Source organism: Ochotona princeps, chromosome 19 (genome assembly GCF_030435755.1).
Source record: "Ochotona princeps isolate mOchPri1 chromosome 19, mOchPri1.hap1, whole genome shotgun sequence".
In the NCBI taxonomy this organism is placed as follows: Eukaryota; Metazoa; Chordata; class Mammalia; order Lagomorpha; family Ochotonidae; genus Ochotona; species Ochotona princeps.
The window spans coordinates 37,500,098-37,526,930 of record NC_080850.1 but is presented as its reverse complement, the minus strand read 5'-3'; the positions used below and the strand labels follow the sequence as shown (position 1 = coordinate 37,526,930).

At 42.9% G+C, this 26,833-nt stretch overlaps 1 protein-coding gene across 8 annotated transcripts in view; it reads right to left on the bottom strand.

Moving 5' to 3' along the window:
* Positions 1–4,023: 4,023 nt before the first annotated feature.
* The window catches only part of RAPGEF6 (Rap guanine nucleotide exchange factor 6), a 153,013-nt gene continuing 130,203 nt past the window's right edge, over positions 4,024–26,833 (bottom strand). For 4 of the 8 annotated variants that reach the window (XM_058677723.1, XM_058677720.1, XM_058677725.1 and 1 more), the window contains 7 exons: positions 26,586–26,806; positions 21,324–21,512; positions 18,582–18,716; positions 12,004–12,232; positions 9,892–10,394; positions 5,622–5,936; positions 4,024–5,072 (listed from right to left, as the gene is read on the bottom strand). In XM_058677723.1, the coding sequence (XP_058533706.1) occupies positions 5,047–5,072; positions 5,622–5,936; positions 9,892–10,394; positions 12,004–12,232; positions 18,582–18,716; positions 21,324–21,512; positions 26,586–26,806 (1,618 nt within the window). In that variant the 3' untranslated portion in view covers positions 4,024–5,046. Of the gene's footprint in view, positions 5,073–5,621; positions 5,937–9,891; positions 10,395–12,003; positions 12,233–14,412; positions 15,125–18,581; positions 18,717–21,323; positions 21,513–26,585; positions 26,807–26,833 lie in introns of those variants that run through there. The other 4 variants (XM_058677721.1, XM_058677722.1, XM_058677726.1 and 1 more) reach the window with 3 other exon arrangements.

Genomic DNA, 26,833 nt, shown 5'->3' with positions numbered 1-26,833 from the left:
GGACTTTAGCCGCTAGGCCACACCGCCGGGCCCAGTATAATTTTTTTTTGACAAGTACAGTGACTACATTTTCCTTTCTCTTCTCACGATTTTGATAAGCTGTTTTTTTTTAAATTAACTTATTGCATGCACATTTTAGTCATGTGAGATGTCTTACTTTACTCTGTGATTACTTTACTGGTTAACTCTGCCCTAGCACTCTGAGACAGTCATTCCCCATCATCTGGTTTACTCCCCAAATGCAACAGTTGGAGCTGGCACTAGGCTATGACAGGAGGTGGGAACACAACCCAGGTCTCCCACAAGGGGGAGTCTTCACATGCTGTCTCCCAGGGTCCTCACAGGAAGCTGCTACTAGGAGCCAGGGATTGAACCTAAGGTGTGCATGTGTTAACTGCTGGGACAAATGCCCACTCTCTGACACGATTCATTTTTCTTAGCCAGCTTCACCAGAGGTCTACAGAATTTACTGCTTTGTTTCATTTTGTGCATGGCATATATTTCATTGATTAATAGAACCCTGCTATTTTTCTTTAAAACTAAGTCTCCAGGGTTCAGCCTGGCCCAGAACTGGCCATTGTGGCTATTTAGAAAACGAATCAGTGGACAGAAGATCTCTCTCTGTAACTCTTTAAAATAAACTGATCTTTGGAGTAGTAAGTCTGTGTTCATTAATCATGACAAAGATTAAAACACTATACCAGACATGGTGCACTTACCAGAATGCCTGGAGAGACTGAAGGAGCAGGTGGTGATACTTCTTTTCCGTGGAGGCGCCTGGGAACCCAGGGTCCTCTCTCACCTACATGCAATGCTTCCCGGAGCTGGAGGAGCATCCTTGAGGCATGCGGAAGCACCATCCCGACTCTCCACTGCAGGCTCTGGCGTTCACGGAGTAGCTCACCGGATTCCTTCCCCAAAGCTGCTGTTAACCAATGACCACATCCAGGCTCAAGTAGCAGAAATTGATCCTCTCACAATTCTGGGGCTGGAAGTACAAACAACCAAGGTGTCAGCGCGGCAGTACTCTCTGAGGAATTCCTTCCTCAGCTTTCAACTCCTGGTTCTCAGCATCACTCGGAGCTTGCAGCTACTTCTGCACCCCCTGCCTTCCATTACCTGCCGTTTTTCTAGTAGCTGTTCTTCACCTACACTTTCGTGTGTTTTGCAGGTAATGGAACAGAATGGTCAGACTGGAGAAACGGTCAGGGAAAGGAATGGTCTGGAAGAACCCAGCAAATGGGTGTGTGGCAGGAGAATACCCTCCTGCCTTGCCAGAGTCCTGAGCCGGGACCTCACACCTGCACAGCCTGCCTCAGCAGGCACTCTGGCTGTGGCAGACCCAGTCGGCTGCCCATCTCTGACCTATTCTTTCCCTCATCACTGACATGAATTCTGATTTCGTTTGGGCATCATCAGCTGCTCAGCTGAGACAGACACGTTCCCAGCTTCCTTTGCAGCTACTGGTCACATCCCTTCGTCCCAGTGGCAGGTCAGCAGATATATGCGAGTGGAGCTTTTGGAAAGGCACTGGTTAGTAACACATTTGCTCTGTTACCCTAGGATCCCCCTTCTGCTTCTTGTGAGAAGTGTTGGCATGATGTCTCCAAACTGGAGTTTCCAGTTCAACCCTGTGACCTCTTTTATCCTAACTGGCTTGAAACGAAACATGACTATTTTCACCGCAGATTCCACATGGCCAACAGCAACGAGATCACTCCAATTTCTCCAGAGACCTACAAAATAAGGTTTTCACAGCATCAACATAGATCACAGGCTGGCACAAATGAATGTCTGGGTTCTTTCTGCTTGTAATAAAGTAGGGAGAAGGTTAATGTAGATTCTTTATTGATTCCACCAATGTATTAGTAGTATGATAATAATAAATGATACTTTTACATTCTCTTAACCAAAAATATAACAAATATTTACACTCATTAAAAATACAAAAAGCATACAGAGGCACTGTCTTTCTAAAAGACATAAATTTCAGAGGTATCAAAAAATAGGAGACAACATTGTTACAGGATGCCTTACAATCATGGAATTGTGCAGTACAATTGTTACTTGATTATTACAACTGTGCAATTTTGTTTTTCTCTGTTGCTGATAAGCTCACATGTTCAATTTAAAAAGATTTTAGGTTCAACTGCATTCTGTGTATCAAAAATAAAGAAAGCCTTAGGAAGGTATAACAAAAGCTAGAGATCAACTGGGGTTCAAGTTTGCAAACTGGGACACTTTTCTGGAGATTCAGCCCCTCCTCCTAGCCTTTAAGGCAATGCCAAATGGAGACATATACTGTAACATCACATTGTTTGCAATCTTTTACCAGAACTATAATTATCACTTCAACTACATAAGGAAACTGTTTCTTCTTTTTCTTTCTAAGGTGAAGAATTCTATAAAAATCAGGGTTGTTCTTGGAAATCCCCTAGATGACGGCCACATTTGCAGCTGGGAGGGAGATATTCCTCTCCAGGAGGGGACAGCGATGACGATGATACTGGAATTACCACCTTCATGAAAATCCATAAAAGGCTTATTACTCTTTCCCCAGGTTTTTTGGCGGCAAGCACGGGGAGAAGATGCAAACCTCCTGCGGCTGCCAGGCTGCAGTGGAAGCGTGCTTGCACTGCTGGGCAGGAGTCTGCACAGAGGACTTGCTGTGTTAGTCCTTGCAGCAGATTCAGAGTTCTAAACGGAAGGACAGGGCACTCACTTTTTAAAATTAAAGCCACAATTTTATGAAGTAAGGACAAAAAGGGATTTGGATCAGAGCAAGTACAGGTTAAGGCTTCCTGCGTTTCCATCACATGGAAAAATAAAACGGGGAAATATTCCCTCAAGTTAAAATGCAAAATCAAAACCTCAGGAGCTTTTATGATATTCAAACATACCAAACTACAAAGCATTTGGCTTTATTTGCCAATCAATGTGATCGGCTGGTCCAAACACTCACACAGCTAAAGCTAAATAAAACAAGGCAGCCATGATGTACGAGTCCCAGAGCCACCCTGCATGCACGGTGCTACCGATTCAATAAGGACAGTAACAGGTAAGGCTTAGTTCTGTCTGGCTTGAAAGATCTGCTAAACAAAACATACACTGTACAGAAAGCACTTCTTTTTGGAATAATGGATATAAAATGGCAAAAATAGATACCAAAAGTTGTTAAAAAGGTAGGTACAGCCAAAATATTTTCCACTCTATTTTGCTGTAGACATGTGAAGAATACTGTATAAATCAGTGTTGGCAAAGGAAAAAAAAAAATCTGTAGTGGAGGACTACTGATCACAGGCCAAATCACAAGGCCATGATTTTCAGACTGTGGTGATTCTGATACAGGTGACTCCCCACTTGAAAGGCCCCAGGAAGCAGTGCAGTCAGCGTGCTTCCTTCTAACTCCTACGGTCTGAGCTTCGGATCAGTGTGGCCTCCAGCCTCACCCTAATTTCAGAGAAATTTTCCGGACACACTGCTTTTCCTAAAAAGAAGAGCTAACCATTTCGATGGGAAAAATGAACTAGTACCATCAGGAAGTGATTCGCTCTCTTAAAACCAAGGGAACAGGCAGGAAAACAGCAAAGAGACCACGAGGGAAAAACAGCAAACTCCAACAACGCAGTGCACACTGCTACCATCACTCTGACCTGGACCTACCGCGACTCCAAGCCGGTGCTGGGCTACCTTTGTGACTTTGGCGTTTGCTTAGTTTGTCTTTTTGGTACGCACAGAAGTTCATCAAAATCTCACTTGTCTTTACTCTTGAAAAGCAGATGAAAATTTTTAAACTTCACACAAATACTAATCTGTTAGAATGTAAACAACCTGCCTTACCCAATAAACACTGAAATTTTAATAACTGAAGCAACAATGCCGAGGCCGGAAGTTAGGAAAGCCTTGTCCCCACAAGGGTAAGCTGGGAATCAAAAGGCAATCACTTCTGCAATTCCACCTTGTGTTTCTTACACGTTTCCAACCGGTTTCACCCCAGTGGGCTCCGGAGCAGGACAGTGGCAGTGCAGAGGCACAGGCCCTCCCCAGGCTGGACATGGTGCGGCGCTCCCCCCAGGGTGGGACTTGAGCAGCACAACAGATACTGCGAGCCTAAAGTAATTTACAGATTATACTTCCTTTAAAAAGAAAAAGAACTCCCTATGTGAACTGAGAGAAATTTTAGTTCAGCTTTTCTGGACAGTTCTCTAGTAACTGGATGTTCATTTTTGCACTTCTAATTTTATACACAGCATGATTTCTACACATGCCATTAAATATCAAAAGTTGTTTTCTGGAAATTAGGGTTCCTGCCTACTGTATACCACCGCCCCTGTCCCACGGGACTGACAGCAAACCCAACAGCAGCTGCACTTGGTCCCTACACCGTGACCAGCAGGCTTCTTGACCCCTCAATGACAAAAGGCTTCCTATTTGGCCTCACCCGGGACCCTGCCAGCACGGGTGCTGCAGGGTGGGCTGTGTCTCTATGCCAACCAAGCATGTCAAACCTCCACAGGCGACTTCCCTGGCTCAGTGCAGACACAGGTTTATGGCCTCAAACACACACATCAACTAGCAAGAGCTCCCAAATACAAACAAAAACACAACACTTTAAATAATAAGTTACTCTTCAAATACATAAGAACATCCTTGGCATTGGCAGACATTCTGAATTTGTTCTTTAGCCCAAGCTATGGCTTGGAAAAAATAATACCACTGCTTTTAAAATCACTTGTTAAAGGAAAATCCACAGTGATACACACGAGGATGACCAAGTTCCAACTTGTTCTGTAACTGTGGTCCCAAGGCAGTTCTGGCACACAACGTCTCCAGGTCCAGCATCCAGGTGGAGGAAACTGTCTACAGGGACTACAGGAAAGGGAAGGTGACTGAGGTCTGTCTCACTGCTTGGAGCGCAAGGAGTGCACCTTTGCGTGGGCTGGAAGCAGCATCAAGCTGTTGGCTGGCAGCGGCCCGGGCACGGGATGAGGAGGTGCCAGCCCTCTGCCGTGACTTTCAGTGCTCTTCAATGGAGCCATCCGAAGGCTACACTGCTGACACTTGTTCATTTTCTGAAAAGAAAAGCACAGTTCACTAGTGCAGCAGCACAGTACTGAAGACTGAGAGTCTAGTTATCCGCTTATACAATTTTCACCAAGATAGACTCTTGAATATTCCATTACACAGGAAGGCTGACAATCAACCATAGCCTCAGAAATGCTTTCAGCTCACCTGACTATTATTTAAAATAATAAATTTTGTTTTTATAAAAACCAAACCATTTTTCAGACTATTGCTACAGCTGCAACATCAAGAACAGTTTTCACTGTTCACTGGCAAGCTACTTGTCAATAGCATCACTCCACATACTGTGCAGCATCGGGCTTCCATGCATTTACACCTGAAAATCCCGTTCAGATCAAGTGCATCTCCAAAGCGTTCTGCTAGAGGAAGCTGCTGCTCTATGGAGGAGTCAGCAGAAGAGGGCTAGACATACGGACACCAACAGAAATTTCTACGGCATTGAGGGAAACACTTCTGACCAAAAAGTACCAGAGAGAAGACCATTCACTATGTGCAGTAATTTGTGTAAGAGCCATGAAAGCAGTCTGTCAACATACCGTCGGCTTCGCTATCTGCATCAGTCAAGTCTGCTACGGTAGCAGGGGGCGGCTGCGGCTGCTGCCTCTGGGGCTGGGCTACAGTCTTCGCCGGGATACAGACCCCAGTGCGGCCAGCGACAGGTGCTGGCGGCGGTCGAGAGAGGCCGCTCTGCATCATCTTGGACCGCCGCACGGCCACATTATAGTCTGGAGGCTTTAGGTGTGGGTGGGGTCCTTCTTTTAGGTCGGCTAAAGAAATTCCCATATAGCCTGGAGGAGTTGGAGGTGGCTCCCTATACCTACTGTCCTTCTTGGGTGAAGTGACACAGTACACTGGTATGAAAAATAAACAATGGAAATGTTAATGAAAAATAGAAGAAACAAACAAAACTCATGAAAATTATTAAAATGGCAAAACAAAAACTTAAAGATAAAATGAATCTGAATCCAATGATTATATAAAACATTTCTAAAGTTTAATAAACTTAATACTCAAGCTGGTTGTAAAAATCCAAAACTACATTCTGTTTTATAAATGTTAAGTAGAAAAGGAGTTTGAGGTAACACTGCTGACAGGGTTCCCTCTTCATTCTCACAAACCTATGAGAAGCTCCTGAACACCAGCCCTAAACGTGGCTAAGTCATAAACATGTCAAAGTTCACCCCAGGGGCCAATGCTGTGCCTCGGCAGGCAGCCCACATGGGAGTGCTGGTTCAAGCCCTAGCTGCTCCACTCCTGATCCAGCTTTCTGCTAAGTAGCCTAGGAAAGCAGCAGCAGATGGCCCCCACGTAGTTCTAGGCTCCTGGCTTTGACCTGGCCCAGTCCCAGCCAGTGCGGCCACCTGGGAGAATAAACCAGTTACAGGGAAGACCTCTGGCATTAAGCCCTTGAAATAATCTCTACATAACACAACACAACACAGGCTCCCTCTAAGTGTGTATTCGATGCTGAATGGGAGACATATGTCCTGTCTTCTCGAGATAAAAATCAATCTTTGCGGGCACTAGAGGAGACTACCAGTCTGGGTAGATAATAATTTCACTTTTCCCAGTAAAGAGGAACAAATTCCTTGAGGTACCTTCTTTCCAATAAATGATTTGTGCTTAAGTGGAGAAGAAGGAAAAGCCCTTACTTTTATCAGAAAACAGTAGTTAAGTTGGGGCCTGGGATGCCGCATCGGGGTGCCAGGGTTGCTCCCCTGCTCCTCTGTTTCCATCCCAGCCTCTTCCTAACGGGAAGAACAGGTCATGGCTCCAGCACTGGGATCCCAGCTCTCCACACATGAGACCTGCACCAAGGCCTGGGCTCTGGTCTGACTGCTACAGTGTATGAGCAGCGAAGCAGGTAGTCACAGATCTCTTTGAGCACCTGTCTCTGCCTTTCAGATGAAAAAAGTGTGGGGGGGAGGCTGGATTTTAACTTTAAATCCTTTCACTAAAGGCAAATTAGAGAAGCTGAAAGTTGCACAAAATTCAAAACCCACAGGAAGCAGGACGGCAGAGTGCAGCTGAAGTAAGGGCCACTGCCTGCAATACTGGCACTGCATATGGGCACTGGTTTGAGTCCTGGCTGTTCTACTTCTGACTCAGCTTCCTGATAACGTGTGTGTGACAAGTAGCAGACAATGGGCCAGATGCCTAGCACCCTGAGATTCACATGGCGGACCCATATGGGAGACCCAGAAGAAGCTCCAGGCTCTGGCCTGTTCCCATCCCTGGACGTTGTGGCCATCTGGGGAGTGGACTGATCAATGGGTGTGAGAGCTCTCTCTTTTCTCTCTGCCTCTCTTTGGAATTCTTTCAAATAAATAAGTGTATCTTAATAAAAATAAAAGCAGAAGACATGACTCTGAAAATGTTAATCATGCAATTAACTTTTTCAACACAAGTCTTAAAATTACAGGAATATGACCAAGAGGGTCTGGTGTTGTATGGCAGGAGGCTCAATCAAGGCTGTAGCCCCAGATTCCACATAAGCCCAGCAGACAAGCTCCCTGTCAATGACCGTGGGAAAGCAGTACAAGACAGTCCTGCACTTGGGCCCATGCACCCACCAGCATGGAGCTCCTGGCTCCTGGCTTTGGTCTGGCCATGGCAGTCATTTGGGAAGTGACCCAGTAGGTAGAACTATGCGTGTGCACTTATTTTTGCTCTGGCTCCCGCCCTCTACGCCACTTTGCCTTTGAAACAAAAGCAGACAGAAAGGAATCTTTAGGAAATAAATAGAAAATATCATTAAGGGTGGGCATTTAGTCTAGCAGTTATGATGGTGGGTGAGAGGACTTGACTGCATTCCATACTGGACTACTGGGTTACTGCTACCTGGGTGGGAAACCTGGAATGATTCCCTAGCTCTTAACTTCAGCCTCTACTCCAGCTCTGGCTACTGTGGGCATTTGGGAAGTAAATCAATAGATTTCATCACTGTATAAATACATAAATTTTAATTAAAAAGCGAAAAAGGAATATTAAATAATTGTAATATTAACTTGAAATTTTATCAACCCAACTTTCTACAATTCTACCAGCAAAAAACTGCGCATACTCAAGGTCAGGAAGGATTCGCATCTGAGGATCGGTGGACTGCGATGGTGGAAAAGTTTATCAAAAGAAGACAAGACTGAGGACTGAATTAACAGGGATTGCCCCAGAAGTCCTGGAAGTGAAAGACTTTAAATCTTTTGTAATGGCTCTCCAATACTAGACTTTAATAATGAAGATAATAGTAACAGCTGGCATTGTGGCACACGAGACAGCGCTGCCCCTGCACGCTGGCCTCCCATAAGGGTGATGCTTTGTGTCCCAGTTGTTCCACTTTAGATCCAGCTGAAGAGTGTCCAAACAGATTCCTGTTACCAACATGGGAAAGAGGGACTGAGTTCCTGGCTCTAGCCATGTGGGTCACCTGGGGAATGAACCACCAGCAGATCTAGGTCTCTTCTCTTGCTAATGCCAACTTGCAAATCAGTCAATCAATCAATCAATAAACCTCTACTATTAACAAAATATCCTTGCAAACATTAATGAGCTCAAATTCTATAACAGTGTTATAAGCAACTATGAGATCAGTATGCTTCCCTAATTAAAATTTTTAGTAATTAGATGTCATCATCACAAATATTCTTTGGAGTTAAAAGTGGACGTAATAGTATGAATTCAAAGTAGGGGCCAGTCTTGTTGGTACAGTGGGTTAAGCGACCTCTTACAGAGTCCAATCCTGTATCAGGGAAGTGGTTTGAGTCCTGGGTGTTTTTGCTTCTATCCAGCTCTTTGCTATTGTTCCTAGGAAGTTAGCAACAAATGGACCAATTGGACCTCTGCCATCCGTGTGGGAGATCAGGATGGAGTTCCTGGTTCCTGGCTTTGCCTTAGTTCAGACTAAGCCATCTGGGGAGTGAACCGGTAGACGAACATCTCTTCATCGCTCTGCCTTTCAAATAAATGAATTTTTTTTAGTTTATTACTTTATTTATATATATAGATAGAGGAAGAGACAGAGAGATCTCTGATCTTCTTGTTAACGCCTCAAATGGCTTCATTGAACAGGACTGAGCTGAGCTGCAAAAACTTCATTCAGGTCTTCCATATGTGTAGCAGGGCCCAAGCAACTTGGGTCATCTTCCCCTGATTTTCCACGCCATTAGAAGGAAGCTGGATGGGAAGCAAAGTAGGTGGGACTTGATCTGTATCACAGGCAACAGCTTAAGCCACTATGCCACCATGGCAGCCCTTAAAAAATCTCACATGCAAAAAAGTATAGCTATTCCACGTAAACAGAAAATTAGGGGCTACTATATCCAAGTATAGGAAAGCAGCACATAGTACGTGACAGTTAAATAGAAAAGACTACTAGAAAAGCATAGACTGGGATCAGAAACACTCCTGATGGACACAGGCCAATCAGTGGGAGCACTTTTCCTAAGGATAAGCAACAGAGGACACAATGCTCCAGCATGAAGACGCAGCCACTGCAGTCCAAAACTTCACCAGGTGACAGAGCAATCCCTTTCTTACTACTGCGGACCATGTACTACTCTTCAATGGAAGATTTCGACAATACAAACATTACGAACAGATTATTCCCCTAATGAAATACCAGATCTTTTAACCTGATTTGTAGGGAACAAATCTGCAGAGACAGAAAACAAAGGTTGGAGACAATGAAGCTTTGCAAGAATAAAATTCTAGTCAAAGATTTTACAAAGCCATTTCTTTACATTAATTTCCAAATGCTAAAGATTAAAATAAAAAATCAAACAAACAAAAAAAAAACACCACATAACTTACCGATTAAGCCCTTTTCTGTACTTGAAGTGACAGTTTTATAAAGTGGGTCTGTGGCATCCTTGGGGTCCATGCCTTCAGACGACTCAGTGGGGGCACTTTCTATCACTCTCCGTTTAACCGTCCCATAGTTTGGCTCAAATGTGTCAGACAGAGAGCTGGAGGAGGCCCAGCTCTGTCTCGAATGATTACTCTCGAGGCTTCCTTTACAAGGATCACAAGTTCTAGAGCAACTTTTAGGACAGGAAAATGACTCGCACTCAGTAGATTCAACTTCAGCAATAGGGTCATCCAAATGGGTATGGCGGTAAGAGTTCAAAAAATCCCAGCTTTTGGGGTTGGGAAGGCTTTGGAAGTTGTCATGTGAGCTGGAGGAGCAGGAAGTCCAACTGCCTCGACCACTGTCAGCTGCTTCTATGATGATATGCTCGTGAGAAATCTCTTCACTGCTCACGGAAGCCGAGACGGCCAGAGCCTTGATTAGAGATGGCTTCGGGAGTGGTCCCCTAAACAGGTACAAAACCAATGCATTTAGGTACACACTGCACTCTTAGTCAACATAACATCTGGTAATAACTGTGTTCCACGCATACAGCATTAAGTTTCCAACTTGAGGAATCATATTTATTTTACGTTAGTCTTGTGGAGTGCCAAGCAGTAGTAACTTCCTCAATGACTCACCAAATTATTTCACCGTTTATAGGAGCCATCCCCAAACAAGGGCTCCAGGGTCAACTCTAGTCAACTGCTTTTTAATGATGACTTATAAATGAATTCTCAGTGACACAACCATGCCCCCTACTCTATATATTGTTTATGGTTGTTTTGGTGCAACAAAGGCAGGGTAGGTACAACAAAGATCTTATGGTCTCAAAAATCTAAAATAGTAACTTTTAAATAAAGTTTTCTGACCTCTGGTCTATAGAAATATTGTTTATAAAAATCTTCACAAATATGGTAATACTTTACTGTGTCTTAAGTAATTATCAGTGTAGAATAAGCTATTTATGCTCCCATTTTGCTTAAACAGGAACTGACAATTAAAAATGTTTTAGGGCCTGCAGCAATAGCCTAGTAGCTAAATCCTTGTCATGCATCTGTTGGGATCCCATATGGGCACTGGTTCCTGTCCTGGCTGCTCTACTTCCCATCCAGCTTCTTGCTTGTGACTTGGGAAAGCAGTAGAGCATGGCCCAAGGCAATGAGCATGACTCCCTGCACCAGCAATGGAGACCCAGAAGAGGCTCTTGGCTCCTGGCTTCGGATTGGCTCAGCTCCAGCCACTACAGCTGCTTGGGGAGTGAACCAGTGAACAGAAGATCTTTCTCTCTGTATATCTATCTGCCTTTCAAATAAAAAAAGTAAATCTTAAATGTTTTTAAATTATGATGGGCATTTAGTTAGTGCATAATAAGCCAGTTGGGATGCCAATGCTCCACACTAAACCTAGATTAGATGCCCAGGTCAAACACCTCCTACCACAGGTGCTAGAAGATGGCCTGATGGCTTGACTGGCTGGCTTCCTTGGCCCTCTGGGAGACCCACGCTAAGTTCCAGGCCCTGTCTTTGGCTAGGTTGGTTCTGGCAGTTGCAGTCATTTGGGGCATGAACAATTAGATGCTCTTTGTGCCTATTAATAAACAAGTAAAAAAAGTGACCTTGCTGATTATTTTCATTCCTCAAATTACACTCACAGAAACTAAAAATAAAAAACTGGACCTACTCACCCAATCTGTTGACAATATACACAACTAGGCATATTCACCTCATATTTCACTTCATCTTCACTTGATCTTTTCTTGAGCTATCTCTAAACTTAAAGCCAGAATGACATGAACCACCTCTTCCTTCATCAATAACAAGTAGTTTCAAGTTATTGACAGGAGCGTAACTGAATTCAGTAGCACTTTAAAAATAATTACCCATACAGCTTTCAAAATAATACTTATGCCTATATTCAGTACTAAAATACGTTCTTGATCCTACCTCTTCCTCTTTTTAATGCAACCTGAGTATATCTCACACAGAAAAGAAGGAATTCAAGTTCAAACTGAAGAGCATTGTTTGCAATGGACACTTGCATTTTTGAGATAATACAGACAAGGAGTTTGTTACCCAGGACCAAGCTGACCATGGTCTCCCATTCCTGAGGGGTGCTCTGTTTTTTCCAAAGCTCTGGTGGATTCAGGAACTGCCAGGGCCTGGGAAGAACACCGTTCATCCTGTAGAGCTGCAGACACGGAGTCAACAGAACAATTGCTCACAATGCTGGACCGTGAAGAAATCTCACTATGGCTGGAGTCAGATAAGTTGTCAGATTTAGCTGATGGAGTGAGTGTGTAACCTGAACAAGAAAACAGCAATGATCAAACCACAAAATACAAAACTGGTGATAGGGATGGCCAGGGAGAGCAGACCAAAAGAGCAAAAATCAAGTAACAGCAATTTCAGTTGCCTTCCAGGTAGACCTAATGATGCCCGTTTTCTGCACACAGTTCCTTACAGACATTAACTTACCTATCCATACTTCACCAAACCAACTTCGCAATAAAAAAAAAGAAAGAGAAAAGATACACAGTTTCACTTAGACAATTAGCCTACTGAGCCAGAAGTGGTGCAGCAGGTTCCCCACTGCCTAGGCTGATGGCAGCCTGCACTGGAGAGCTGTCTGGTCTCCTGGTTCCACTGCTCTGCAGCCAATGATGCTGTCATGTCTTGGAAGGCAGAGCTAATGATGGCCCAAGTGTTTTGGTCCCTGCAACCCAAATGCAAGACCTGGATGGAGTGTTTGGTTCCTGTCTTTGCCCTGGCCATTCCTACCCATTTGGGGAGTTGATGAGTGCATGGAAGACATCTCTCTCTCATCCTCTGTGCCACTTTCCCTTTCAAATAACTAAATAAATAAGTAAATTCCACTCTGCCCTAGGGATGAGAATGGAAGTCAGGATCCAACAGAAAGACCGGCTGTTATTTTTTTTTCCAAATTCATACACTTACCCAAAAACTCTGCTATGTCACCTAAGAAGGCCTGCTCATATTGAGAGCCTCTGGTAATTATTTTAGATTTGGATTTAATTTTATACCTAGTTTCAGTATCAACTCACATATTAAAAAGTTGAACTGATAAATTTATAAGAATGTGTTATGAAAGACAACCAGCATCTACATGTTTGTTTTTTTCTTTGCGCACAACAGATGGCTAGACATCTTCCTCTGCACTTGTTTTTTTTTTTGGAATGTGGGGGCAGGGACAGAGAGGTGAAGGGTCCAAAGCCAGGATCTGGGGCATGATCGTTCCAAGTGTCCTTGTTAGTCTATTTTGAGGGACAGAAGACAAGACACAAAACTCTCACTCAGAAAATTTTTAAAATGCCCTATTAATCCTGCTAAGTGGAGGACCTCAAAGAAAAACAATGTCATCTTGTTCAGATGACAGTAGGAACACCAAGTGCATGGCCTTGGAACCAAAGCCCCTGCCGACCGCACTAACCAGAGGCTTGGATTCTGTTACTTAAAATTCTTGGGACAAGACAACGATCTACACTCTAATGTCTTTCTCTGCTTGGAGAAAAGGATCTTGGAGTTTGTTCACAAGGCTTTACAGAAAAAAAAATACTGTTGTACAATAAACTTATTAGGTTTTCATTAACTACGTCAGAGAGAATTAAGCCCCAGAAATTGTGTAATTTGGACTTGGTTTATGGGACCTGGAGAAGGGCAATTCAGGACAACTCAGCATCTCCTGACATCCACCATGCATCTCTGAACCCAGGTTCACTGCCACTTGGCACTGTTTATTTTTTAAAAATAATTACAAGAAAACAGATGCAATAAAATTCTTTAAAAATCCACAAGACAAAAAAACCTCTACTGGAAAATCGTTTTTCTTTTATTTTATGGAACAGACTTGCTTCACTGTTAGCATTCCACAGTGGCTCCACTTCTAACTTCCAGCTAATGGATCCCCTAGGCGGCAGGCAGCCACAGACCCAGTACCTGGGTGTCTGACCCCTCGGCCTGTCCTAGCCCAGCCCTCGCTCTTTACATTTACGAACAGACAGACCTCTTCCTCTCCCACCTTTCATTTTCAGAACTCAAATATAATTTACTCAAAGAACCATTTGGAAACCTTATTAAAATATACACTGCTTGGCCCATTCCTGGAAATTCAAATCTTTGAGGCCAGGGGTGGGAAACAGAAACCGTATTTTAGAAATAAGTTATCTGGTGATTTTGAACCTGTTATACTAAGATTAGCTCCTCCTCCCGCAACCAGATGGATGTGAAAAGTTTATAAAATCAAAAGCATTTGTGAGCAAGATGCAATTTCTTGTTCCAACACTTCTTTTGCCTTTAACTTACAAAATAACTGAAGCATTAATATGGCAATTCAATTCTCTAAGGCAAACTGTGACCAGATTATTGGAGGAGACTTCCTGGAGAATATCATTTCCTAAAAAGTCCCTCTAGTCATTTCACTACAGACCCAGCTGCTCGTCATAGGAAATAAAGGCAACTACAGCAAACCAGAATATGCAGTTTACTAACTCGATACATTAGAGAAATAAAATGTACAAATAAGGCACTTCAAACCAATGTGACTTTGTGCTAGAGAATCTGTAAATATTAAATGCTTATAAAAATAGTAATTATTATTTCTGTAACAGCATTTTACTAAGTGGTCTACTCAACCTTGGTTTGACAAATGGCTTAATTTAAGCCACATTTACATGAATAAACTGAAGGAACTTCCGTCAAAGTGTCTTCCTCCTTTTAGACTTGAATCGCATATAGAAGCAGTTTAACGCATTACTGTTGCCTTGGCTATTTGACTTGAAGAGGTCTCTCCCTTTCTCATCTGTGCTGTCGCGCCCAACATCCTCCACTTTCTCACAGCTCTCTGTAGCTTGATTGTGATCTGCGTCCTCTTTTTTGCTGGCGACTAGTCTCTCCCTTGAAAGAGTTCTTTCCCTAAATCTTCTAAACGGGGACGTCATTCTTTTTCTGGTTGTGTTCTCAAAACTTGTCCTGCCTCTATTCTCCTCAGTGGCCTTCTTGGAACTGTCTGTTCTTTTGGCTGTGCTCCTGGTAATCTGAAGGATTTTCTTTTGCAAGTAAACCCCACCTATTCCGGGGCAGCTTGGGCCACGGATGTTGGCGCTGGACTCCTGGGGAGGGGCTGAGGAAGACCCTGAGGGGTGCAGCAGGAGGCTGTGCTCACATAGGATACTGCCAACTGGAGGGAAAGATGCAAAAACCCTGTCAGGGTCAAGTACCTCTCGCCAGGTCACCACAATCAGCCTCAGTTATACACGTAACATTAACTATTAAAACAGTGCAACACCTTGACAATATCTAAAACACCAACATGAATACCTTTCCAATGCATATGAAATGTTCTACATCATATACTCAGAAGTCATTGTAAGAAAACAGGAGAAAGATTACCTTGCTCATAACAGGTATTAAAAACTGTTAGAAAACAAGCCATGTTGGCAAAATCATAAGAGAAAATATGACAAGAGTATCACAATACCTTCTCAAAATTTCCTAGAATTTTCAAGATTTTACTGACTAAAAGCTTAGTTAAAATCAAGGAGGACATACAAACAGTATACATAATGTCAGTATTTATAAAGCAAAATTTCCAATCTAATTATAAGGTGGAGAGGCAGCCTTTCTTACCCACTGGAAAAAATGTCTAAAATTACTTTACTTTATTTTTCTTTTTAAAGATTTATTTGTTTTTACTACAAAGTCAGATATACAGAGAGGAAGATCTTCCGTCCGATCATTCACTCCCCAAGTGAGCCGCAACGGTTGGTGCTGCGCCGATCCGAAGCCAGGAACCAGGAACCTCTTCCGGGTCTCCCATGCGGGTGCAGGGTCCCAATGCATTGGGCCGTCCTCGACTGCTTTCCCAGGCCACAAGCAGGGAGCTGGATGGGAAGTGGAGCTGCCAGGATTAGAACCGGCGCCCATATGGGATCCCGGGGCTTTCAAGGCGAGGACTTTAGCCACTAGGCCACTGTGCCAGGCCCTAAAATTACTTTACTTTTTAAAAATTCTCAGAGACTGGCACAGCAGCACAGGTTAATCACACATGGGTGCCAGTTCTAGTCTCAGCTAGATCAGATTTTCTGATCTAGATCCCTGCTAATGACCTGGGTGAACAGCAGAGGATGGCCAATGGCCTTGGGTTCCCACACCCCAATGAGAGACCAAGAAGAAGCTCCTGGCTCCCACCTTAAGAACAGCTCAGCTCTGGTCAACATGGCCATTTGGGGAGTCAATCAGTGGATGGAAGATCTCTCTCCTTCTCTGTAACTCTTTCAAATAAAAATACATCTTTTTTTTCAATCCTGTTTACGAAGGAAAAAAGAATGTGTGAACAGTGATCTCACCCACTTTCCTCTAGCCCTTGACCCCTTCGCACCCTAACCAACTATGTAAGAATAAAAAATAAGATAAAAAATTCCTGTTTAAATCTTTCAAAACATAAAGATAAAATCTAGGAACAGATCCTAATTATGTACTCTTACTGTGGTGACACTTTGGTCAAGCACAGATCATGACCAAAACCTGTCTATGCAAACAGAAGTATCATATTCATATGTGGCTTTCACAGCACATATGTGGGAAAAATCTGAAGCAGCTTTCAGCAGAACTTCTTTCGGTTTCTCAAGATGCTAGACGTTACAGTGACAGGCTGTGAAACCTATAAACATGATCAGTGTTGGCCACACAATAAGAGCACAAAAGACAAGACGTCCCTGTTCCTGGGCTGAGTTGATGCTCCATTGCTAGGAGGCTATAATGGGCATCTTCCCTTCCTTGGTGTGTGCTCCCACAAGCCACACTCAGACTTTAGCACATCCAATTAGACCCAGTCAGCGTTCTTGTTAGACAAGCGTTGGTACTGGGATGATGCTCTGAAGAGCTTCTGAGAAAAGGATGGGGTATTTATTCCTGAGCTTACGGACACACGGCCCTGCTGACTGGCCTCATGTCTCAGCAGAGGCACGGCTGCTAGTCTCTCTCCCTAGGATCCAAAAAAGGGCACTCTGAGTGTCACCCCATGGACAGGCAATGAGACGAAACAGCTCTGGGTGTCTTACAAAACTGTACTACTGCACCCAAGTGCATGAATCACAAGAGAACCAGACACCTGTTTTGTACACTGTTTGTATGTCCTTACTAAGTCTGAATGAACATTATAGCGTCTCAAGCAACTGTCAAGGGCAGATGAGCAGCGGAGGCAGGTGGCCCCAGTGTGGCAGCAGCAAAGCAAACAAACCTTCCCAAGTATGGAATACTTACTGAAGCATCAGTCTTCACATAGATAACTCATTTCTATCTTATGTGAGGCCTCTCAAATAGACAGGCAATCAATTTGATCTTAAAAACAAAGTATTCAAACTAACAAAGAATTAACAAGGGACAGATTCAGTTTTGACATCAGTGGTACACCAGTGGCAGAAGTGAGCTCAAGTCCCAGGGAGGGATGGAATTTAGACCCTGAGGGCTGAGGCAAGCTCTGGAGGCTGTGCCTTCTGCCAGAGCTCATGCTGCCTTCCCTCTGCTCAGGTACCACTCCAGGCTATGACACACTCATTAGCATGCCACATATGCTGCTGACAGGAGATGCCATCTGCGTGTACACTGCCCAAACTCGCCAAGTGAAGCAAAATTTCAGTCTGAATTATAAAAACACATGAAAACGCACAAGAAGGATTTCAGGTTCACCACCTTTAAAGTTCTGGCTAAGCATAAATGTAGAAATCCATAAGGATATATGGTGTTTTAAACCTTGAGTAACTAAAGACAGTATTCCAATACTTAAGGAAAACATCAAAATATGCTCTTTCCCTGCATCTTATAGTTGGTTACAAATTATTATAGAAACTGTTACTTATATATATTTCACAAAAAAAAAAAACCACACAAAAACTTTAGGATTTGTGAATCATAATCCTTACAATGTTCATAGACCAGAGGTGGTGATGTGGTGCAGTGCGTTAAGCTGCTGCTGCAATCCCAGCATTCCATGTGAGTACCAGCTTGAGTCCTGGCTGTTCTATTTCCTTTCTAACTCCCTGCTAATGTGTCTAGGAAAACAGCAGATGTCTATCTGAGTACTTGGGTCTAGTCACCTACAGGGGGTAAACCAGCAGACTGAAGGTATTCTCTGAAATTCTGCCTTTCAAGGCAGTCAATAAATACACGCTAAAAAAAGAAAGGCTGGTTTGAGTTGTAGCTGCTCTGCTTCCAATCCAGTTCTCTGCCAGCGTACCTGGAAAGCAGCAGAAGACGGCTCTAGCACATGGGTTCCACCCAAGTGGGAGCCCAGAATTGAGTTCTGGGTTCCTGGCTTTGGTTTGGCCCAGCTTTAGCTAGAGGCCACTTGGGGAATGAGTTGTTGGAGGGAATCAATCAAAACATCTTTTAAAAACTCTGCACAGATCAGTACATTGGTGATTTCTGCCTTCATTCTTACCTACACTTGTCCTCCGTAAAAGAAGTTAAGGATTGTACTTTGGACTGGAGTGTTAGTTACCTGATACATACCCTCTAAGAAGCACCAGACTACCTTAGTAAAAACATGAGGGTCTATTTTTTACCATTTGCTACAGGCTGAAAAGTACAAAGTGCACACTGCACAGAGCTGCTTGGCTGCAGTCGCTCCATCTTACCTTTGCGGGGCGAGCCTTGGGGAGATGCAGGGGGACTGGAGTGTAGGGATGAGGCCACAGACAGCGTGTCTTCTGGGTGTTTCCTACTACTTGCTTCATCAGCTACTCCTAGAACTTTCTGAGGTAAACTTGTACCTAAAAGAAAAGCAGGGAAGAGATAAGCATCACTTCACAATTAAAAATGTCTGTCATTGCCTCAATCATTACATAACTGAAGCCATGATGCACAATGGCTAATGGTGAAACGTGTGAACGTCCAAACGGACTGAATGTTGTGGCAATGGAATACAGAGATGATCATCTCTAAGCCACTCATTCAGACTCAGCTGGGCAGCACGGACCAGATCATAACAGTGAAATCACTTGTCTGTTTTGTGGCATAAGGGAGATAAACTTAACAGCCTGCCTGCATATGTACCGCACCCGCAATCAACACACCTGCTTGAAATGTCAACAGAGAAGGGCGGCACAGATTCAAGCTGTTCCCTCATCCAGAAGGCACATGGCAGGGCAGTGTGAGGATGCTGGCACTGTCCCCACCTGTGCTGCATCCATGCTGTGGGTATAGGCAAGAGGCTGTGGGGCTGCCAATCCAGCCCTTCTCAACAACACTAAACTCACACTGCAGAAGACAAGCAGTCAAGAGAAAGCAGCATGACTTTTTAGAAAATAGCATGGAGCCCAATGGAAACATTTCCTCAATAACCTGACAAAGGCCAGTCTTGTCTAGCGTAAATGAATTGTATCAACAATTTTGCTCAATGTACTGACTTTTTTATATGTGCCTTCTCTAAGAAATATCAGAGTACTACTGACATGTTCTTAACCAGGAAAGCACAGCTTCAATGAGACGGAGCCTCTAAACAATGAAAAATCTAAGTCGTTATACACTCACAATATTCTTCATTGAACAGTTTCAATGTTAACATTATACGTTTATCTATAGAAGCCAAATTTAACTACAACAAGAAGAAAGCTTTCTGGTACAAGGAGCCCTGGTTGCAGGTGGAGATACCCAAGACACCAGAGCTAAACTGGTCCCTCTTTCACTGTCATCAGGAAACTTACCTACTATGCCAATTCTGTATACAATTCTCATTTCCACAGCCACTGAAGGATCTCAGGTACCAAGCAATTTCCCAAGGAATTTTTGCTTTAATTCTTATTCTAGTCTTTCTCAAACATAAACTGAACCTTAATTTCCAAATGTCAAACAAGTTTCCTTTAGAAAAGCTTATTCTAATTTTGGCCTTCCTATACAGCTTTACTCCTTCTCACCCTGGAGAGCTGTTTGGTAGAGAAATAAAAGCAAGGAATTTAGAGCTTGTTGGTCAGGAGGAGAGGGGGCCTTAACTGCAGCTCCTTTTTCTTTTTTTTCCGGCAGTGCATAGTGAAGAGGGGAAATGCTTCCTATGCTGTAGGGTCATCAGAAAGTCTAAAAGAACACAGGAAATGAGGGAGGCATGCAGATGGGTGTCTGGCATAAGCAGCCTCTAATTCTTAGCTGTCCTTCCGGTTGCCCCTCAAGATTGTGAATGAGTTGGCAAAGTGCACGCATCAACTTGCGGACACCAACTTGCTCCCTCTGCCTGAGAACCTCTTGGGCAACTTGGCCTAGTCAATAGCTTTTTCTTTTTTTAATGATTTAATTTATTTTTATTGGAAAGGCAGATTTACTGAGGGAAGGAAAAACAGAGAAAGATCTTTCAAAATGGTCACAACAGTCAGAGCTTAGCAGATCTGACCAGGAGCCAGGAGTTTTCACCAGGTATGCAATGTGGGTGCAGGGTCTCAAGGCTTTGGGCCACCATCCACTGTTTTTCCAGGTCATATCCTGGATGGAAAGTGGAGTAGCTGGGACATAAACCAGTACCCACATGGGATGCTGGTGCTGGCAAGAGGGGGATGAGAACCAGCAGAGCCACTGCCAGACCCGCTGCACTCACATTTTAGACTGCATTCTTCTAAAGCCTCGCCTTTTTAACCCTTGATTTTCAAAAATCAGGAACATTTGGTCAAAACCCCAGACTCCCGTAAAGGTTTTGTATGTACCTCTGATGTAACAGCACACATGCTGTACCCAAGTTATTTGCTGTGTGTCTGCCTCACCAGACAGAAAATCTGGCAAAGAAGGCAATATTTCTTATTTAGCTTTGTACTTCTAAAACACTGTCATTTTCACAAAACTCTACTGCATATGAACTAAGCATTAGCATATGAACTAGGGAATAATGCTAGGAACCAACGTAATCTCAGTTCCCATCTAAAAGCTATTGTGAGGATATAGTGAAAATAGTAAAATGAGTATAAGCTAATAGAGTTCTTGGGGAGAAAAATGGGAAAATCATTCATTAAGTTTTATACTCACTTCCTGAGTTTTAACAAGCCATTAATCGCAAACACGTATAGCCATTGTTAGAATAATCTTACTGTCACAATGTTTGCAGGTTGAATCCAACTACTCAATTAAACTCATTGAGTGCAATAGGCCTTAGGTTTATAAGAGCTATTGCTTTTTCTGTTGGCAAATGGATTTCATAATTATAAGAGTAACAAGTACCAGCATTTAATAGAGCTTGCATGTGGTACTCAAAGGTAGGAAGCAAATGAAATGGTTTTGATCTGTGAGGTGATGGTCATATACATAACCCATCTCACCTGATAAGGCCCTGAGCACTGCTTTGTTTATTCTAACGTTCCTGGAAATCTCAAATGTACATGATATGCACTGTGAATACTCACTCAACATGGAGTCTTTTGTTTGTCCCTTCTTCCTGATGGGATGCAAGTTAACAGCCGGCACCTGAAGCACCTGGCTGGCTCTGTGGGGCTGAGGCAAGTGCACTTTAGCTGGCTGGCCAGCTGACCTCATAGGTCCCGGAGACATTTCAGATGATTTGGCAGATCTTTTCTCGCTTAAATTCTTGGTCACTAAACAGGATAGAATAAGAAAAGAAGTAATAACATAATTTTAGATAAGGCTATTATCATTTATATTCATAAATGCTTGCTTCATCTGCTTTGAGCAACAAGTAAAACAGACTTATTTTTTAAAGCTCTATATTTATTTGAAACTCAGAGATCTCCATCTTTTAATTTACTTCCCAAATGCCCACCAATGTCAGAGCTGGGCCAGACCTAAGCCAGGAGCTTCCACAGGGACTTCCATGTTGGTGTGGAGAGCAGGATGGAAGTGGAGCAGCCAGGACTTGAATCAGTGCCTATATGGAATGCTGGTGCTGCAGATGGCTGCTGAATCTGCCAAGACATAGCACCAACCCAACTAATTTTCTTAAGAATTTATTCTAAAACTGGTGAAGAATGGGCTGTTATTTTTTAGATAATTCTTGAATCCATTAGTCTTATTAGCTCCATCCCACCAGCTCAGTGAGAAAGGTCAAGTTAACAACCTTTTATGTATACTGCTGAAATGCTGCCCTCCTTGTATGCAAACCTTCCAACTTCTCTGGATCACCTCAGAGACGGTTCAAAAATGAAAATGAGATCAATCCATCCCCTCATGTCCTACATTAAGTGACATGTGACGTGCAATGCTCTGAGGAGAAAGGCCCTGCATGATGCAGCAATAGCCTGTCCCTGCAGCTAAGGAACATTCTCCCAGACTGTCTAGCCTCGATTCAATGTGGGAAGCTGCAAGACTCCATTCCACTGGCTGCATACACAAGTGAACTTTGTCACAAACTTCTGGGAGCCCTTCTCTAACACCCCACATTGTGCAGTGTCTAGATTACAGAATCCTGACTTAATTCAAGCAGAAATCTCTTTGAAATCAGTACTATGGAGGCTATGTTATGGAGGAATGGGTTACGAAGCTGCTAACGGCACTGCCACCCAGTATCAGAGCACTAGAGTCCCAGCTTTCCCACTTCTGATCCAGCTCACTGTTGATGTGCTTGTGAAAACACTGGAAGATCTTCCAAGTATGAGAGAAGGCACCAAGCATATGGGTGACCAGGCTAAAGCTCTGGGTCCCTGGTGTCGGCTTGGCCCAAACTTGGCCATGGCAGCCATCTAGGGAGTAAATCACCAGATGGAAGATCTCTCAGTCTTTCCCTCTAACTGCAGCTAATAAATAATTTTAACTCTTAAAAAATAATAAACTCAAAAAGATAAAAGCAAAACAGATAAAAGATAAAAGCAAAAGTAGAACAGGCCTGTTCCAGCACTGCTCTCATAGTTATTATGTTTTTGTGATGAGAATATTTTGGGTGGAAAGAATTAAGGAACATTCAGTCAAAACCCAGAGACTCCCGAATTAACATGTACTGGTTCATTAACTAACAGAATCCAAGATGTCAGAAGTTGAGAGTCAAAAAACAAAAAAACAAAGAGTCAAGAGACACATTTTCCCTTTTCCTCATTACTATTCAATTCTCTACCTCTTGACATTTTAATAACTGCCACAATGAAAGGAAAACACAAATATACCTATTAAATAATAGAACCAAATGCTATAATGCTTATGATTCAACCATTGTTTGGCTTTTGGTAGATACTATTTAAAATATGTGAGGATTATACAACAGAAGTAAAAATAAGACTTTGCAACGAAATTAAAGATACTGAGCTAAAATCTCAAATTTGATTTTTAAAAGAAAACCCCTGAGTTTTCTTCATTTCAAATCAATATTAACTATACAGCAAATGAAACTATTTAGTGTTATGTGAAAAGACAGGCAGGGTAGATGCATGCAGAAGAAGGTAGACTAAATGTATTTGTGTGTGTGTGTGTTTTACATAAATAATCCTAAATCAGATGAAAGCAGAAACATAGTGTCCATAACTACAAGATGATAAAGTACATACAGAGAACCCAGGGAGAAATAACGGGTGGCAATTTTAAAAGGTCAGAGGGCCTTAATATGCACATGATGCTGAACAGTAAAATGTAAGATTTAAAAGGTCCTATACATTCTTCCATGCTTTATTTTTGGCATGTATTGCATTATTCCTTTAGCCTGACATTGATTTCAACATCAGTAAATTTGGGGTATACTATTTCATTAGAATACAACTCCAATAGTGAACCCTTCAGGTACTGTTCGAGGAGTCAACGGCAAGGTTTACCAAGTGCATGGAAGGAAACCCAGTATATTTAGAAAACTCTGAGTAATTTACATTTTAATATTTTGTTTCTTTCTCCAAGTTTAATAGGTTGATAAAGAAAACTAGATATAAACTTAGTCCCAACCCATGCCAAGTTTTACATTTGAGAATTCAGACTTAGGGTAATGAGACCCTTAGTCTCCATTTCCTCTTCTTATGGGGAGCAGTGCTCGTGATAATCTGCCTTCATAACACTACTTGGTAAGAGCTCCTTACCCTGTATATTAACACTGACTGTCACATGTCAGTGTAAAATACATACATACATATATATGATTTTACTTCCATTTTTCTACTCTATTGATACACTTTTCCTATTACTATAAAAATACCATAACACTGATAAATTTTAAAGTCAATTTCCTTTTGTAATTCACAATTTAGAAATGCAACCATAATGTGAGTTTTATGGGCATAACAATTAGCCTGTAATTGAACACAAGAAGCACAATCATTTTTTGGGGTTACATCAATTCATTTTACCGCTTTTGATTCCTGCGTTTATAACCAAGATTCCCTTGAGCTAGAGACAGAGCCATTCCATTATCTGTACTTGATCTTTATTTTTTAAAACTTAATTACTTTTATTTCAAATGCAGATTTACAGAGAGAAAAGCAGAGATAGAATCTTCCATCCGCTGAATCATTCCCCAAATGACGACAGAAGCCCGAGCTGGACTGGTCTGAAGCCAGAGGCCTTCCAGTGGACTCCCACATGGGTGCAGGGGCCCAAGAGTATGGACTATCTGCTGCTGCTTTCCTAGGCACTTTAGCAGGGAGCTGGATGGGAAGTGGAACAGCTAGACTTGAACTGGTGCCCATATGGGATGTTGGCACCACAGTGGGAGGCTTATGCCATGGTGCTAGGCCCCTATTTGTAGTTAACTTAAAAAAAAAAATCAATATTAAGAACAGAATTTTTCATTGTATTTTCTAGACATTAGTACACAATGTCTCTGATTTTTCCTATTTTACCTTACAGCAACTGTATCTTATTTCTTGTTTTAAACTCCTTAAATTTTCTAGTTGGTAAGAGTTATCTGTAAAATAAATAAGGAAGTAAAAATGTTCTTAAACAGAAATGAGAAAATAAATTTCCAAAACTTTCAAAAGAAGATTTATTTACTTGAAAGGCACAGACACAGAGAGAAGGAGAGACCGAAGGAAAAAATAATTTTTCCATTCACTCAGTCACTCCCGAAACAGCTGCCAACAGCCAGGCTGCACCAGGCCAAAGCCAGGAGTCTGGAACTCCATCTGAGTCTCCTATGTGACTCTAGGGGCTCAAAGTCTTTGGGGTCATCTTCCCCTGCTTGCCAAAGTGCATTAGCAAGGAGTTGGCGTGGTAGTACAGCAACCTTTTCTCATATGGCATGCACCACAACACTGGCTCCTATAAAATTCCCCCGCCCACAGATTTAATCTGAAAGGCTGGAGTGGGGAGAGGTGTTACAGCTAGTGAGACTCGCAGAAATCTGCTCTATGAGGAAGTATGAGACAGATGAAGCAGACAAACAGAGAAGAGAGTTTTTAGCAGAGGAGTTTTACTGAAAAGAACAGAAACTGAAAGAGCAGAGGGAAAGCTGGGGGAGAGCTGTTGGGAGGGGCTTCATCGAGAGTCACCTTGGGAAAGCTGTGTACGAGACCCTTTAAGAAAAGTGTTTCTTGGGCTGGGTGCAACGACCTAGTGGCTAATTCCTTGCCTTGCATCTACTGGGATCCCATATGGGCACTGGTTCCTGTCCCGGATGCTCTACTTCCCATCCCGTTCCCAGCTTGCTGCTTGGGAAAACAGCAGAGGATGGCCCAAACCTTGGGGCACTCCACACCCAAGTGCGAGATCCGGGAGAAGCTCCTGGCTTGTGGCTTCACATAGGCTTAGCTCCGGCCATTGCAGCCACTTGCGGAGTGAATCAGCAGATGGAAGATGTTTCTCTTTGCATCTCCTTCTATCTGTGTATCTGCCTCTCCAATAAAAAAAATAATAAAAAAAATAACAACAATAAAGTGTTTCTTGTGTGGCAAGCTCATCCTGCTCCCGGTCTCTCACTGCACCTGTTTAGTACTGACTGTTACAGGACAAAGTCCTATCTTGGGGTCTGCAGCAGGGGAGTTGTAAGGTGCACTGTTTACGTTATCCATACTTCCGAGACTGGTCACAGACAACTCCAGCCACTAGGCTTCTGCATGGTCCGCTTTTCTCCCAAATTGGTTAATGAAACTCTTCGTCTCATTTAACATCACCCAAGTGTTTCAAGTGGGTTATGAGCATGTTTCATATTACTAGAGGAGCCCCTTCACGGGCTCTGCCTTTTTACCATTCCCACAAGCAATGGCTTCATTGTATCAGAACATCAGGTTAATACAATGAAAGCAGGTGTTTAATGTACTGGTTAAGATGTCAGGCTGCAACACCCAGACCCTGTATCACACTACCTGGTTTACACCTCACTACTCACTCCTGATTCAGCTTCTGCCTAATGTGTACCCTGCGAGGCAGAAGGTGACAGCTCAAGTACTTGAGTTCCTGCCCCCAGCAAGAAGAAGTTCCAGGCTGCTGGCTTTGGCCCAGCCTAGCCTTGGCTACTGTAGCCATTTGGGGTTTGAACCACAGAAAGAAAACCGTCCATCTCTGTTAGTGTCTTTTTTTGGCTTCCAATTAGTTGAAAAAAAAATTTAAAAATTTTTAGAAACTGTTCCTCTACATGCAGAGCATTAATATGAGAAAGGGACAGAGTATCAGATTGATACTTGTGAAACATCAATAATCCTTTGACAGAGAAAGTGGACAGTTTTCTTGGGATTGCAGCCTAATTTTGGAGATGCTCCCATTCTGTTGTGCTCTTTAGTATCACACAAATGAAAAGCTATACTCACAGGTACCATACGCAGGCTCCCACTGCAAGGACATCATCTGGAACTTCTCCTCATCTGTCTCTACATCCAGACCAGAAAGATACTGCTTGACTTTCCGTGCCATCTGGGCATCCTCATACAGCTTTTTGGCATTAAGCAGAGAGCTACGGCGTGCTCGTTTCTTGTGCCCGCTTCCCTGAATATCCAGCATGTTTGAATTTGTGCTGCCTTGACTCAGTGACCTGGAAGAAGGTTGAGAGCACAATCAG